The following is a 15,706-nucleotide window of genomic DNA, read 5'->3' as shown; positions in this document are numbered from 1 at the left end:
CTCCTCCATTCAAATCAATTCTAATTCGACCTTTGAAGTTTCTAAACCACTGTCCCTAGAGACAGCAACTGAGTTATGCTGACATTTGAATTCATGGGGTTAGGGGACCCTCTCTAGAAGTGACCCAGATTTCCACCCCTTACACTGATAAAAGCTTATTTGTCTTTCCAAATGCAGTTCAGATACTAACTCCTTCAAAAAATCTTGTCCTAACATACTCAAGAAAATTAGAGATGCCAAGGGAACATTTCATGCAAAGATGGGCTCAATAAAGGACAGAAATGGTATGGACCTAACAGAAGCAGAAGATATTAAGAAGAGGTAGCAAGAATACACATGGGAGAAGGCAATGGCACCCCACTCCAGTACTCTTGCCTGGAAAATCCCATGGACGGAGGAGCCTGGTAGGCTGCAGTCCATGGGGTCGCCAAAAGTCAGACACGACTGAGCGACTTCCCTTTCACTTTTCACTTTCATGCATTGGAGGAGGAAATGGCAACCCACTCTGGTATTCTTGCCTGGAGAATCCCAGGGACGGCGGGGCCTGGTGGGCTACTGTCTATGGGGTCGCACAGAGTCGGCCATGACTGAAGCGACTTAGCAGCAGCAGCAGCAACAATATACAGGAAAACTGTACAAAAAAGATCTTCATGACCCAGATAATCATGATGGTGTGATCACTCACCTAGAGCCAGACATCCTGGATTGTGAGGTCAAGTGGGCCTTAGGAAGCATCACTACAAACAAAGCTAGTAGAGGTGATGGAATTCCAGTTGAGCTATTTCAAATCCTAAAAGATGATGCTGTGAAAGTGCTGCACTCAATATGCCAGCAAATTTGGAAAACTCAGCAGTGGCTACAGGACTGGAAAAGGTCAGTTTTCATTCCAATCCCAAAGAAAGGCAATGCCAAAGAATCTTCAATCTACCACACACTTGCTCTCATCTCACACATTAGTAAAGTAATGCTCAAAATTCTCCAAGCCAGGCTTCAGCAATATGTGAACCATGAACTTCCAGATGTTCAAGGTGGTTTTAGAAAAGGCAGAGGAACCAGAGATCAAATTGCCAACATCTGCTGGATCATCGAAAAAGCAAGAGAGTTCCAGAAAAACATTTACTTCTGCTTTATTGACTATGCCAAAGCCTTTGACTGTGTGGATCACCACAAACTGTGGAAAATTCTGAAAGAGATGGGAATACCAGACCACCTGACCTGCTTCCTGAGAAATATGTATGCAAGTCAGGAAGCAACAGTTAGAACTAGACATGGAACAACAGACTGGTTCCAAATAGGAAAAGGAGTACGTCAAGGCTGTATATTGTCACCTTGCTTATTTAACTTATATACAGAGTAATCATGAGAAACGCTGGGCTAGAAGAAGCACAAGATGGAATCAAGATTTCTGGGAGAAATATCAATAACCTCAGATATGCAGATGACACCACCCTTATGGCAGAAAGTGAAGAGGAACTAAAGAGCCACTTGATGAAAGTGAAAGAGGAGAGTGAAAAAGTTGGCTTAAAGCTCAATATTCAGAAAACTAAGATCAGTGTCTGACTTTGCTTTTTTGGATTCCAAAATCACTGCAGATGGTGACTGGAGCCATGAAATTAAAAGACGCTTACTCCTTGGAAGGAAAGTTATGACCAACCTAGACAGCATATTAAAAAGCAGAGACATTACTTTGCCAAGAAGGTCCATCTAGTCAAGGCTATGGTTTTTCCAGTAGTCGTGCATGGATGTGAGAGTTGGACTCTAAAGAGAGCTGAGGGCCAAAGAATTGATGCTTTTTAACTGTGGTGTTGGAGAAGACTCTTGAGAGTCTCTTGGACTGCAAGGAGATCCAACCAGTCCATCCTAAAGGAGATTAGTTGTAAGTGTTCATTGGAAGGGCTGACGTTGAAGCTGAAACTCCAATACTTTGGCCACCTGATGTGAAGAGCTGACTCATTTGAAAAGACCCTGATGCTGGGAGGGATTGGGGGCAGGAGGAGAAGGGGACAACAGAGGATGAGATGGTTGGATGGCATCACCAACTCAATGGATATGAGTTTGGGCAAACTCCAGGAGTTGGTGATGGACAGGGAAGCCTGGCATGCTGCAGCCCATGGGGTTGCAAAGAGTTGGACACAACTGAGCGACTGAACTGAACTGAACACACTCAGAGAGTGCCAACCCTACCTCTATGCTGTCTCTGATTTAACTTCGGTTCCACAATCGCCCAGCTTCCTGTGCAGCTGGGAACTCCTCTAGTGAGGTTCGCGTATCTCACTCCGCTTGCTGCCCAGTGTCCAGTGTGGGGTTTGACATGCAATTCATGCATCATGCTCTCTGAATTGAATTGTTCCGGAGCCCTGCCACTCTTGCAGCCTTGGTTTCCGTGCTGTGGGTCTAAGCAAGCTGCTCCAGCTACTTTGGGGACTGGCTAACTAGTAGTGGAGGTTGGTGGCCACGGAGAGATAGATGCCTTAGGAGTTAGGGCTCATGTAAGGGTGTGGGTTATGACAGTTCTTCTCCAGTACTGACCAACTCCACTTCCCTGATCACAAGAATGAGCAATCACCATTTGCCTTCCACCTCGGAGCTCTGTAAAGGCTACAAATAGAGTCAAATCTGTGACTTGAGAAACTGGGGGATCAAGTCAAATGAACCAGGAAAACAAGCCAGAAATGTCAAGATTAAGATAAAGTTGGCCAAACTTTTCTAAAATATTTGTTTTCAGGCTTCAGAGACCTCCTTCACAGTGGTACAGAGGGGAGCCGTAATAAAGAAGCTTTTCCCAGAGTGTCCCGACTCCAAAGAAGTAAAAACTCCGGAGCCTTGTGCCTTTTAAGTCAAACCACTGGCATGAGCAGAATGGCTTAGAAGAAAACAGACCCCACTGGATGCTATAATGTGATTCAAAGAGAGCTCCAGAAGAAATTGCTGAGGTCCCCTGACCTAGCCCTTCATTTTACAGACAGGAAACTGAGGTACAGAAAGTTAAGGAACTTACATAAAGTTAGACACTTATTGAGAGCACCCAAATGTCTCCAGTTGTTTACCAGTGCTTCTCCCTGGGCCTCTGGTTTCTCAGGCATGAGATAAGTGGGTCCCTCTCTAAGATCCCTCAGAGATCTTAAAGCTCTTTGACCTGGAATAGTCTTATTGACAGATACCTGTGTCCACCTCTAGCTTGGACACTATTTCAGTTCTACTTTGGGCAAATCATTTCTCCCCACTGAACCCTGAGATAGCATCTAGTGTCATAGAAAATTTTCATTTGCCACCTAAGTGTGAACCAAAGAACCCAGATTCTTCAGCTGGTTGATGTCCAGCCACTGTCCCAACCCCTATTCTGGAAAATCTCAAGTTATGCGGTCAGATTTCTCAAACATCAGTCAGGAATAGTGATAACATTCTTTGGCATCTCTCTGGTGCTTCATAGTTTACAAAGTGGCCTGGGTTCAAATCCAGGCTCCATCGTTTCCAAGTTATCTGCCCTTGAATGAATGACACTATGTCTCAGGTTCCTCAGCTGTAAAATGGGGTGATCACAATAGCGCCTACTTCATTGTTTCTGAAGAGTACATGCAGGCATTCAGAAAGGGACCTGAAGCACAATTGCTCAGCAAATTATTATTGCTGCTGTTTTTATTATTAAGCATTCTCAGGTGCTTAACCTCACTTGATCCTTACATTCTATTACTTTAGGTAAATCTGAACAAGGTTGTAAAAGCTTTTAACGTTTGCAACATACAGATTCAGATCGAAGAATTTCTGTCCAAACTCAAACTGTCCTTTTAATAATAGGCAAGGAAGAAACATAGGTTAGTAATTTCACTCCAGGCATAAAATGACTTGTGAGCTAATTCCCTCCAACCCCTGGCAGGAACCACTTTGAAGTGACTCTTGGGAGGTGTAGCTCTAACTCAAAAAGTAGGGTGAGCTGAAGAGTCACAGAATCAAAAAGTTAAAGAGGCTTAAGCGAACATCTAGTTCCAAGCCAACATTTACATTTCACTGATGGGAAAACTGGGGGCCAGAAAGATGGAGTGGCTTATACAAGTTCTAGAGCTAGATGGTGGTGGGACTGGAACTGGGGTTCAGGAATCCCTGTGTACACACCATCCAGTGCTGGTTCCCCACCCACAGTTGACAGGGAAGGGGGAGGAGGGGGAATGCTCAGCACCCACTGCTTTCTGAGGAGGGTTCTGATGAGGGACCCCCAGGAAAAATCAGAGTTTTACGGCCTGACACTCTGCAGCGAAGCCAACAGAAATGACAGTAGAGAATGTCTCCAGGGGTCCAGACTTGCCCCAAGGTGATTATATTTAGAATAAATTATGAAGCTAATGTGTAGCATGAACCAGTAACCAAGAGATCTCAGGTCTAATTCCAAATTCAGCTCAAAGGCCCCAACTTTCTGTTCCCAGGAGGTCTTCCTTGATGGCTCCCTCTCTGAGTTCCCACAGTACTAACTGTCTGGCACACTGCATCACTGCTGCTGCTGCTGCTAAGTCGCTTCAGTCATAGACGGCAGCCCACCAGGCTCCCCTGTCCCTGGGATTCTCCAGGCAAGAACACTAGAGTGGGTTGCCATTTCCTTCTCCAATGCATGAAAGTGAAAAGTCAAAGTGAAGCCGCTCAGTTGTGTCCGACTCTTAGCGACCTCATGGACTGCAGCCTACCAGGCTCCTCTGTCCATGGGATTTTCCAGGCAAGAGTACTGGAGTGGGGTGCCATTGCCTTCTCTGACTGCATCACTAAATAGCCTCTAATGGCCTCCCCACTTTTTGTCCACTAACAGCACCAGAAATGCTCTCAGCAGAAGGACTGAGCCTTATGCTTTCTGACCCCTCTGCAGTTCCTAGTGTGCAGGATAATTACAGAAGGGTTAAGCCTAAGGGGACCACCCTTTCCCTCAAATCAGTCATCTTGTTGGAACAAGCATCTCTTTTTCTAAAGGAAGACAAAGCCAGGAATGGCATTGTCCCAAGGATCAGAAAAGGTTGCAATGGGATTTTGGATACAATAACAAAAGGAAAAAACAGGGAGAAGAAAAGACATTCATTTATGAGAAGTTGGAAAACAAAACCTCACGGTAAGTAGCAGCATCACTAGAGAGAACATTATGCATGTGTAGATTAAGGAAAAACATCTGAAATAAACTTTCTCTCCCCCATTAAACACTAGCATCCATGTGACCTTGGGTGAATTACATACGCGTCCCTCCCTTCAGAGGGGAGGGGATGCTTACAGTATTCAGTGCCATTATTGGTGTGGGCTGTTGTTTATTTGTTTTAATATCTCTTTCTGTTAATTTTAATATTCCATTGACTTTATTCTATTAGTTACCCTAAATACATTTCAGTAAAGTTGCATCTACTTATTCTGGGAATAATAAGCAATAAAGAATTTTTTATGCAGACTATCTCAAAGTTGAACATTTGGAAAAAAGATGACATCTGTTATTAAGTTATCTAGCCATGTATATGCATGTGAATGATTATTATATGTATATCCTTTGAGGATTCAAACAATGAATTATTGACATATGCATGTAGTACTTTATATACGTAGACATCTATGTGTATATACACATATAGACATAATTATTTTCATATAATATAATTCAAACAATGGATTATTGACATATGCATGTAGTACTTTATATACGTAGACATCTATGTGTATATACACATATAGATAATTATTTTCAGTTGCCATCTGGTAATAACTTGTCATATGGTATAACCTTAAATAGCTGTAACCATATCTATTTTATGTATATAAGCAGCTATACAAAGTTATAGACATATGTCTGTAAGTTTTATTTTTATTTTTATTTTTTTTGTCTGTAAGTTTTAGATAAGCTACTTTCAGTTAGCATGTATTATATATTACACACATATATGCACATGTCATATTTATGGTTTAGAAATATATATATTTCCAGTTACATATAAAGTTTCTTATTTTCAGTTGAAATCCAGAATAAGCTAACATTTTATTCTATCAATCAAGGTACAAAGAAAGTGTATATATATATATATATATGTATATATATATATATATGAGAAAATATGTCACTTTTCTTTAAGAAAGCCCGTTAAGTCATATGGGTTGCCTGAAATGACATACATTATTCTTCTTACTAGAAAATCAATGATTTCAATGTTTCTCTTCCAAAATATCATAGGGTCTAGGGGCCCCTATAAATTCAGGGCAGTTTCACAGAGCCCAGGAATCATATTTTTCACTGGTATCAGAGCTTTCATCTGGTGGCAAGATAAAATGGACCATCAGCATTTGCAGAACTCTGAGAAGGGTTATTTTGGGTCTTGCTAGCTTCGGCATTTCCTTTCTACACTTAATCTTAGCCAAAAGGCCAAGATATGACAGCATTTCCATTCTAAACCATGTGTTGACATGGTACTTGCCTCCCGATTCCTGTTGGGAGCTGGTCCCAGGAGCTGGGGAGAGCTAGGGAGAAGCTGCTCGGATTGGTGCTCAGAAAGGATCAGATAACTCACCACACACTATCACTGCCTTTGTCCATGGGCCGTCCCAAGGGGTCGTAGTAGACATCCACACTGAGGTTTTGGTCTGTGTCATGAGCTGAGTTGAAGTTGGTGATCACTCGGGAGGGAATCCCCAAACATCGCAACACTGCAAGTCAAGGGCAGTCTAAGGACTCAAGGTGCAGTGGAGACAGTACCTGGGGGCCCCCCACTGCTGCCCACCCATCCAGCAAAGGCACACCTCATCCAGAATACCTGTGTTGAGGGTTCCAGCAAAGACCCAGCACTGGCCATATCGGACAGGCCTGAAGCCAGATCTTTGCCACTCCTTGAGGATTTCCACGCTGCCATTCCAGTTCCTAGGATCCCGGCCACCAGTGTAGTTACCGCTCCAGTTCCCAGAAATCACGCCACTGTCATCATTGCCATTGATCTGGGAAGGAATAAACCCCAAAGGAATCAGCACAGAGAGTGACAGGCAGAATTCAGGGGGCAAGGTAAGGAGTTAAAGAAGGGAGACTCCCTCAAGTCTCAGTGTCTTTCTGGGCAATTTGGATAATAATTGTGATAATGGGTATCAAGAAGTTTATGAATTTGAAAGTGCTTTCCTTAACAGGCCATGTTTGCCCCTAATTCACATGTCATTCCCAGCTCACAGAGAAAATGAAGGCTCCATGGCTTGTCAGTGATGAAGCAGGGGTAGAAAATCAGCTCACAGTCAATTCCTGGCCAGAACTTGCAGGCTGCTGCCGCCTGACTTGAAGATCCATAGTTTGAAGCTCTCTTTTGGTGTCCTGGTCTTCTAAAAAGATCACTTTAAAACTTTAGCAACTAACTTATTCTTGAAAAGAATAAAGATGGACTTCCGCTTTTCATCCATCCATTCATTTCACTCAGCTTAATGCATGATTCTTGTATTTGGGTGTTTTTGTGTGTGCTCAATCACATCTGACTCTGCAATTCCATGCCAGGCTCCTCTGTCCATGGGATTTTCCAGGCAAGAAGACTGGAGTGGGTTGTCATTCCCATCTGCAGGGTATCTTCCTGACCCAGGGATCAAACCCATGTCTCCTGCTTCTCCTGCATTGGCAAGCAGATTCTTTACCACTGCGTCACCTGGGAAGCCCTTGATTCTTGAATAAGTCACATGAAAAGAGCACTAGGCTAGAAATCAAGAGACCTGAATCTCTTAGTCTGAGTCTTTTAGAGACTCCTATTGAAATATTTAGGGACAAAATGATGTGATATCTGGAATTTATCACATAATCCATGGAGAAGGGGACACAAATGAAACAAGACTGGCCTTGGGTAGGTATGATGAAGCCGGTGACAGGCATACAGAAGTTCACTTTACTTTTTCCTCTACTTTTGTGAATGTCTGAACTTTTCTATAATAAAAAGTTAAAAGAGGGACTTCCCTGGTTGCCCAGTGGTTATAATCTGCCTTGCAATGCAGAAGATGTGGGTTTGATCCTTGGTCAGGGAAACTAAGATCTCATGTGCCACAGACCAACTAAGCCTGTGAGCTGCACTGGGTCCAGGCACCACAATGAGAGAATCTGTGCACTGCAACGAAGATCCACAGCTGTGTGCCACAGCTAAGACCCAATGCAGCCAAATAAGAAGAAAAAAAAGTTAGAAAGAAGAAGGAGAAACTTGAGTCACGAGCCCAGCCTGGCTGCTTGTCAGCTGGGTGATTGCTGACAAGCCGATGCATTCAAGCTCACCTTCCAACACAGGAAACAGAAGAAGCAAGTATGCCCTTATGAAACTGATTAGCGTTTACCCCTACGTCACAGTCAGAACTGCTCCCTCACTCTGTGGGGGTCACAAGACAAGGCCTGTGAGAACCAGCAGTCTGGAAATGCAAGGATCCTTGCCCACGACCAGCTGACCCAGCCTTCACAGCCCCTCTGTGTGCTGGGTAAGCTCTGCACCCTCTCCAGGATGGCCGGGCTGGAATCACAGGATCAGGGCCACGGGGCTCCTTCAAGATGGAAGACTGCACGGCCCATCTCCATCTCTTGAGTCACAGGTGCTCCAGCCTCCAGTGTGGTAATCACAGGCTCATCTCTGACTGAAAGCCGAGTGTTTCAAAGCCCCACACAGGCCATAATTAGCTCGTGGTCCAGCCCAACCAGGAGGGCTGGAGAGAGAGCAGGGAGGTGCAGCTGAGGAGCCTGGCTCTGAGATCAAGTGTTTTGTCCCGAGGGCTGGAGTGAGTCAGCAGCTGCTGGAGCCAGCTTCCTCCCCCACCCTCTCCTGAGCTGAGGAGGCTCAACTTTCTAAGTGGCCTAAACACCAGCTTTCCTAGACCTTGGCCTGGGCTTTAATCCCACCCTTCTAGGACCACTTGGTTTTCAAGGTTCAGCCCAGGTCCACTCCCTCTCTGGACTCTTCCTGCCACCCTGGTTCCCACCGTCTCCTCAGTGCCTCCACACTCTCTGGGCCTCCCCACACCTGTCCTGCCAGGTTCAAGTTAAGAAGCCCTGTCTGATGACCCCCAATATCTACCATGTAGTCAGGAGGTCGTTCAATTAACCATGTAACTAGCTCATTAGCTTGGATATTCTCCAGCTCCAAAAAGACTGGAAATGCCTAGTCCATTAATCACACACACACAGAAGTTGACACTTCTGAGTAATTGTTTAGTTTCAGACGGTTAAAGTTCAAAACTCTCTGACTTTTAGCTTTCTAACTTTTGAGCAGGTTATCCCTTGTTTGGACATTTTTCTGATGGGGATGTTTTCTACCCACTGAGTAGAGAGCATTCCTCCAGCATTCAGCTTGTGTATGTGTCCAGCTAATGTGTGTGTTTGGATAGGTGGGGTAGGTTTCTCACGTGGAGGGAGTGGGTGAGTGAAGGTGGCTCCAGGCGGGCAGTTGGAGGCCTTATTCTGGCTGGACTCACTCGAAAGCTAAGTTGTGAGTGATTTCCTTCAGCCCCCTGGCATCAGGTTCCCCATCCAGAAGACGACCATGTCAACCTCTGTCCTCCCTGCTGGCACTCAAGCCCTCTGTGCTGAGGAGGGGATGAGTCAGAACAAAGGAGCATAGCCCCTTCCCCAGGAGCCCCAGGGATGGAGTAATGTCTCAGGTTTGTGTCCTCCCAGCCCTGGTGGACCCCCACAGATCAAGTCCTTGTCATCTGAGGAAGGCCTCACAAAACAGTGGGAAGGGCTTGGGAGCCGGCAGCCTGGGTCTGGTTCTGCCTCTGCCACTCGCTCCTGTGTGTCTCAGGCAAGTCCTTTAATTTACAGGTGTGTCATACTCTGTGTGTACAAAACGGGGATATAATAACCACCAACTTTATTTTGTGAGACATCAACCAACAAGATGAGTGGTTGTGCCTAACCCATAGCTGAGTTTGATATAGGGGAACAACTAGTTATTATGGTTTTCTCATCACTCACCATTGCACTGAGAACCCGGCCAACATATTTGGGATCGTTTCTGTGGGCCACATCCGTAGCAGGGTCACGGCGAAAATTCAGACTGTTATCCAGGACTGAGAGGCAAATGTTCAGGATGCCTTCTTCAAACTGTTCAAAATGGGGCCATATGTTACTATAAAAGAAATTGCAAGTAGTATCGGCTAATTGAGGGCATGGAGGCTATGCTGGTAAGAGCCACGGGCACTGCCCATATCTCAGCCCCCGCTCCATGGCCCCCAGAACTGAGAGGCTGAGGAACAACCACCCACCTGGCCTTTAACCCTGAGAACTCATCCAGACCTCTTGCTGTACACAAGGCCCTGTACTGAGGCCCCTCAAGTTTAATGAGACTCCCTCACTGTTACGAACTCGAGAGCAGTCACTTGACCTGTCTGGGCCTTAATTTCACCAGCTGTATAACAAGAGATCAGGCTGAGCACATCTCAAAGTTTCCATCTAGTTCTGACATTGATCTCTAGCATATCACTTAGACTTTGGGGAACTGATTATAAAGTGTCTCACTAAAATTGGAATTTGAAGCCATTTTCACAAAATGGAGAAGGCCAAGCTCTTTCTTGCCTTAGAGTCTTCATATATGCTGTTCTTTCTTCCTCCAATGCCTTTCCCCAAGATATCTATCCAGCTCCCTTGTCTCCATTAAGTTTCTTATCCTAAGTTCCTTTCTAAGCAAGGTTCTCCCAGATCACCCCATCAAAAATATCCTCCCTTCCACCCCTCAGTGCACCCACCCCACCCCTTTTTCTTTTCTATGAAATTTAACACAGAACACAACATTTAAAACTCAACATATAAAATATATGGCATTATACTGAAGATAGAATACATGGCAGATGTGCCCTGGTTGACTCCAGAAAGGGATCTGGACATGGCAGAATGTGCACCTGTCCACCCTCTGCTGGACATCCATGGCACTCCATCCAAGGTGCTTCATTGAAATACTTCATTTGTCTGCCGGAAAGAAGAAAATATGGAGGGAATCCCTGGATGTGGCTAGCTGAGCAAACTCGGGAATTCTGTGGATTCAGATGTCATAGTACCATAGGACCCTTGGAAGGTCAAATGCTCACACCAAGGAAATTTCATCACATTATGATGCGGAATGAATAACAGAAACTATACTGTTGTGCAAGTCTCTACTGGGCCTTATCTTCATTCATGCATCATGGTACCAATAACACGTTGTTGCATCAATTTAGTTATGTGTCTGTTTTGCCCATGAAAGTGTGACCTCTTCAAAGACATGAAATATGTCGTATCCATCTCCTGTATCCATAGGTGTACCTTGGCCCCTGGCACATAGTAGGTCATCAATGAATGGATGAACAAATAAGAAGCAGGCAAATGGACAGATTTGGGAACTGCCACCTATCTGTGGGGTCTGCTGTGGAGCTTCTTTGGGTAGAATAGGGACATTACTGCCAGCCTCTATGACCCTTTTACCTGTCCGTAGTTCCAGCCAATCATGCTAATTCGATTTGTGCTTCCCACAAAGATGATGCCAGCATCTTCCTGAACATATTCCTCTCTCTCAGCATGGTTACTCATAAAGACACTATCAGCTGTTTGACAAGAAAAAAACAGATAGCAGGGGATAGAATCTTACAGAGAACTATAGAGACTCGTCCTTTTCTCAGTCCTGAGTACCCACATGGTGGCTGGAGCAAGCCACACCTTCAACCCTTCCCCCAACTCCACTGAGGAATGAAGCCTTGGGCTAAAATGCTTCCACGTCATATCATGAGAACCATAAACTTGAAAGAGAAGCTGGGATGACCTAAGAATCTGAAAATGAGATCTCTGGGAATGAAAAACTTGCTTCTTCGGGCACAAGCTGTCTCCATGCTGCAGAATGATGCTGTAGTCATGACACCATACTATAGAGTTTTCAAAAACTCATGAGATCCTTGCAATAGCCCCAGAAATAGCAAGCTGTCCATCTAATGGTGAGGAATTTGAGGCTCAGAAGGGTAGAGAGACTGCCAGACTCACATAGTGGGTTCAGAGGCAGAGCTGGGCCAAAACCCCTGGCTTCTGACTTCTAGCTTCTGTGCTCGTCCCCTATTCCACAAACTTCCCCTAATCAAACCTGAGCCCATGAAAATCATTCCCTCCATCTCTTTTCCATGGACATCCCTTAGCTGATGGCTGGGAGTGTGGGTGTTTGGATGCCTACCTTGCAACCAGGGGTTAAAGAGCAGTATGAATGTCCCAAGTTTCAGCGTGGAGTCACTGCCCTGGGAGGAGATCTGCATGTTTAGCGTGTACCTTCCAATGGGTGCATTTGCAGGACTAAGGATGGAGATGTTCAGAACATTGTTCCTGCTGGACACAAGTTGTGCACCCCAGCCGCTGCTACTTGTCCCATTGGAGAGTGGAAACACAGCCTTTGTATTGGCCGACTCTGAGGGGTAAGGCCCTGGAAAGACATAGGACAATGGAAACCAAGTAGTCTTGGCTGACTGTGGAGAAACCAGATCCCAGTATAACTGCAGAGATTCTTTGGGAGATGTTATACAAAGAAGCAGCATGTTATGGCACTGGAAGCAACTGGAGATCACGTGGTCCAAATCCCTCTTGAGGTTAAGACTGTGACCCTCAGAGATAGGTGAAACTTGACTCTGCTAAGTCAATGGTAGATCTGGGTTAGAGCCTGAGGCCACCACCACCGCCGCCGCCCCTTGGATGCACAGCCCCAAGGTTTCCTCAAGGTGTGTATGTGGGAGGGGGGCAGGGAGCAGTGAGCAGGTACCTGTGGAAGCTGTGAATGTCACACGTCCTCCAGAGCTGAGACCTTGGGATAAGGTCAGTGACACTTGGAAGAGTTGGCCTCTCCGTACCAGGAGATCCTTGCCGTAGAACCTCTCTGTGTGATGTGCCTGCCGGTTGGAGGCTATCTGCCAGTCGACACTCTGGAGTCCTAAAGCCATGAGACAGAAAAGAGGACTTGAGATACTGGGAGAAAAGGGATGGTGGCATATAGGAAAAGGTGTAAGTTACCAAAGAGACAGCTTTTGGACAGGGCTAGCTGGGGAAGAATCTTCTTGGAAAAATCACATTAAAACGCAAGATGGCAAGCACTTCACAACCTACTCCCACCCGCATTTTCAGGTGGCTGATGCTTTGCACACACTACCTCGCCTCCGCTGCCACCTGGCTGACTGTCACTCAGCCCTCAAGGAAGTAGCTTCCCCCAACCAGCGAGGAAACTGAGTAAGCCATTCTGTCCACGCTATCCTCCTTCCATTGTAGACAGTGGCGCACGTAGGACCGGGAGGAGGCCGCTTCTCTTGAATCTACCGCCCTGCTTTGGCTTCCTCTGTGTCTTCCCAGACGCCAAGTGCCTTCTATCACGCCAACACCCAGCAAATGATTACCGTGTCATCTGTACTTTATATGTGCAACACCTTGTTGTTGGCCTATGCCCCTGATGCTGAGAAGGATTCTGGGAAGCATTTTGAGGCCCAGAGATTGGGAAACCACTGGCCTGGAGGGCCTTTCAAAGGCTCACTGGCAAGAGTGGTCTCAAGCCATGAGATCCCTGGATAAGACCCTGAGGACAAATGCCTCAAAATCTACCTCCAACTTCTCAGATGATTGTGTAGGTGAGGGAGCTAAGCTGAGAAGGGTCATGAGAGATTCCATGGGATATGAGGAGTTCAACCTTTCTAAAGCTTTTGAGATATTTAATTCCTTTGAGTTATGTTTGAGACTTTACAACATCCAATCTTCTGCAAATGAAACTGGTCTCCGTCTTTACGATGTGGTCACAGCTATGATGGGAGTGTGACGACTCAACTCTTATTTATATATGTCTGCCTCTGTTCATCAGAATGTGCCTTCTGTATCTTTATATTCTAATGCCTGGCACATTGCTTAACTAGATTAGGACAATCAGATAAACAAATGAAGGGCTAAATGAACAAACAAACATAAAACTAATGTCATGCAATGACCTTCATGACTAGGGCTCCAAATTTAGTCTATAAGGAAAGGTGTATATGGGGTATTCATTAATGTTTATAGAGAGATTACCTGTTATTTGTGGGACACTATGTAAGGCACATGTTGGGGTGTGAAAATGTATGAAAATTAGTTTTAACCCTCAAAGAGCTTCAGCAGTGCATAAGACAACATGTCAGAATGAATGATGAGAGAAATCCAATCTCCTCCCCCAACCCAAAAAGATGTCTAGGAGATGCAGGCAAGAATCACTTTCAGTTATAGGAATCAGAAAAAAAATTCATCGAAAATGCCAGGCCTTGAAGGAAGAGAGAATTTTGTCAAGCGCATTTCAGACAACAGGCAGAGAGACCGAAGGCCCAGAAGAGCAGGCGTATTTTTGGCTGGAGCAGAGGTCTTGTCTGGAAGAGAAAGGGGAGACAGAGGGCATGGCTCCAGGGCAGGCCTGGGGCTGGGGATCCTCCAAGCAGCTCCAGGGGTGGGCACAGGCTCATCATCGACTCAAGTGGGATGCAGAATCTGGGGTGATGAACCAAGGTTGCTGCTGAAGCAGGCTTAGAAGGTAATCGTGCCACCTGCTCAGTGTACTAAAGAGTCATTCATTCACACATCCACTCATTTATTTATGCATTGAGCAAATAACTATTGAAAGAATAAATTAAAAAGCTTTTTTTCTTAAACTCAGGGAAACGAAAACATTCATGCAGCCAAGTATCTACTGATTGAAGAGAAAGGCACAGAGGGAAAGGTGGGACAGAGGGAGATGAACATTCCTGCCCATAAATGTTGAACGGTGAGAGCTCAGATCTTGGTGGTCTCTGGCAAGCATCAAGCTCTATATGACCTGCAGAGACCTGGCTTGCTGAAAGTTAGGACCCTCTAGGGCAAAGTCCCCACCTTCTAAACCCTGCCTCTTACCAACTGCACTTACTATCATCTGTGCATGGGATTTGGTAGAGATTTACTCACTGTCTCGCTTTAGAAAAAAGAAGAGCTCTTAGGTACAGTGGTCTGAGGTCATACAAGTCTCCCCAGAGATTCCTCTCTACTCCCAAATCCAAAAGGATGTGTGTCTTCTCCCCAGGAGAAGCTCACTATTCTCAACCATGGGTTGAGAACAGGAAGTATGTCCCCAGACAGCCCTCTGATAGCACAGGTTAAGGAATGGGGGGCAGCAGGGATTCCCATCTGTAGCTGGTTTCTGCCAAGGCTTAAGCACTGTTTGCTAGCGCTGTGTCAAGAGCAGAGGCGTCTCCACAAATAACAAATGTTGACGAGGGTGTGGAGATAAGGGAATCCTTGTATACTGTTGGAGGGAATGTAAATTGGTACAGCCACTATGGAAAACGGTATTGAGGGTCCTTAAAAAACTAAAAATAGGACTATCATATGACCCAGCAATTCCATTCCTGGATATCTATCCAAAGAATAAAAAAAGGCCAATTCAAAAAGATACAATGTTCATAGCCGCATTATTTACAATAGCAAGCTATGGAAGCAATCTAAGTGTCCATTAACAGATAAATAAAGAAGATGTGGTATGTATGCACAATAAAATACTACTCAACCATAAAAAAGAATGAAATTTTGCCATTTGCAATAACATGGATGGACCTGGAGGGTCTTATGAAATCAGACAGTGGAAGACAAATACTCTGTGTGTGTGTGTGTGTGTGTGTGCGTGCGCGCGCGTGCGTGCGCGCGCGCATGCGCATGTGCTCAGTCACTCAGTGGTGTCCGACTCTTTGTGACCCCCATAGACTATAGGCTGCCAGGCTCCTCTGT

At 45.3% G+C, this 15,706-nt stretch overlaps 1 protein-coding gene across 1 annotated transcript in view; it reads right to left on the bottom strand.

Annotated features, from left to right (window-relative positions):
* TGM3 (transglutaminase 3) overlaps positions 1-15,706 on the bottom strand; it is a 42,630-nt gene that overhangs the window by 18,006 nt on the left and 8,918 nt on the right. Inside the window, exons 2-7 of the mRNA XM_027559279.1 lie at positions 12,711-12,878; positions 12,135-12,377; positions 11,402-11,520; positions 9,920-10,048; positions 6,762-6,939; positions 6,519-6,654 (exon numbers count right to left, since the gene is read on the bottom strand). Coding sequence (XP_027415080.1) covers positions 6,519-6,654; positions 6,762-6,939; positions 9,920-10,048; positions 11,402-11,520; positions 12,135-12,377; positions 12,711-12,878 — 973 coding nt within the window. The remainder of the gene's footprint in view (positions 1-6,518; positions 6,655-6,761; positions 6,940-9,919; positions 10,049-11,401; positions 11,521-12,134; positions 12,378-12,710; positions 12,879-15,706) is intronic.

The sequence above is a fragment of the Bos indicus x Bos taurus genome, chromosome 13 (assembly GCF_003369695.1).
Source record: "Bos indicus x Bos taurus breed Angus x Brahman F1 hybrid chromosome 13, Bos_hybrid_MaternalHap_v2.0, whole genome shotgun sequence".
NCBI lineage: Eukaryota > Metazoa > Chordata > Mammalia > Artiodactyla > Bovidae > Bos > Bos indicus x Bos taurus.
Note: the sequence above shows the minus strand (reverse complement) of the source record. Positions and strands in the feature narration are given on the sequence as shown.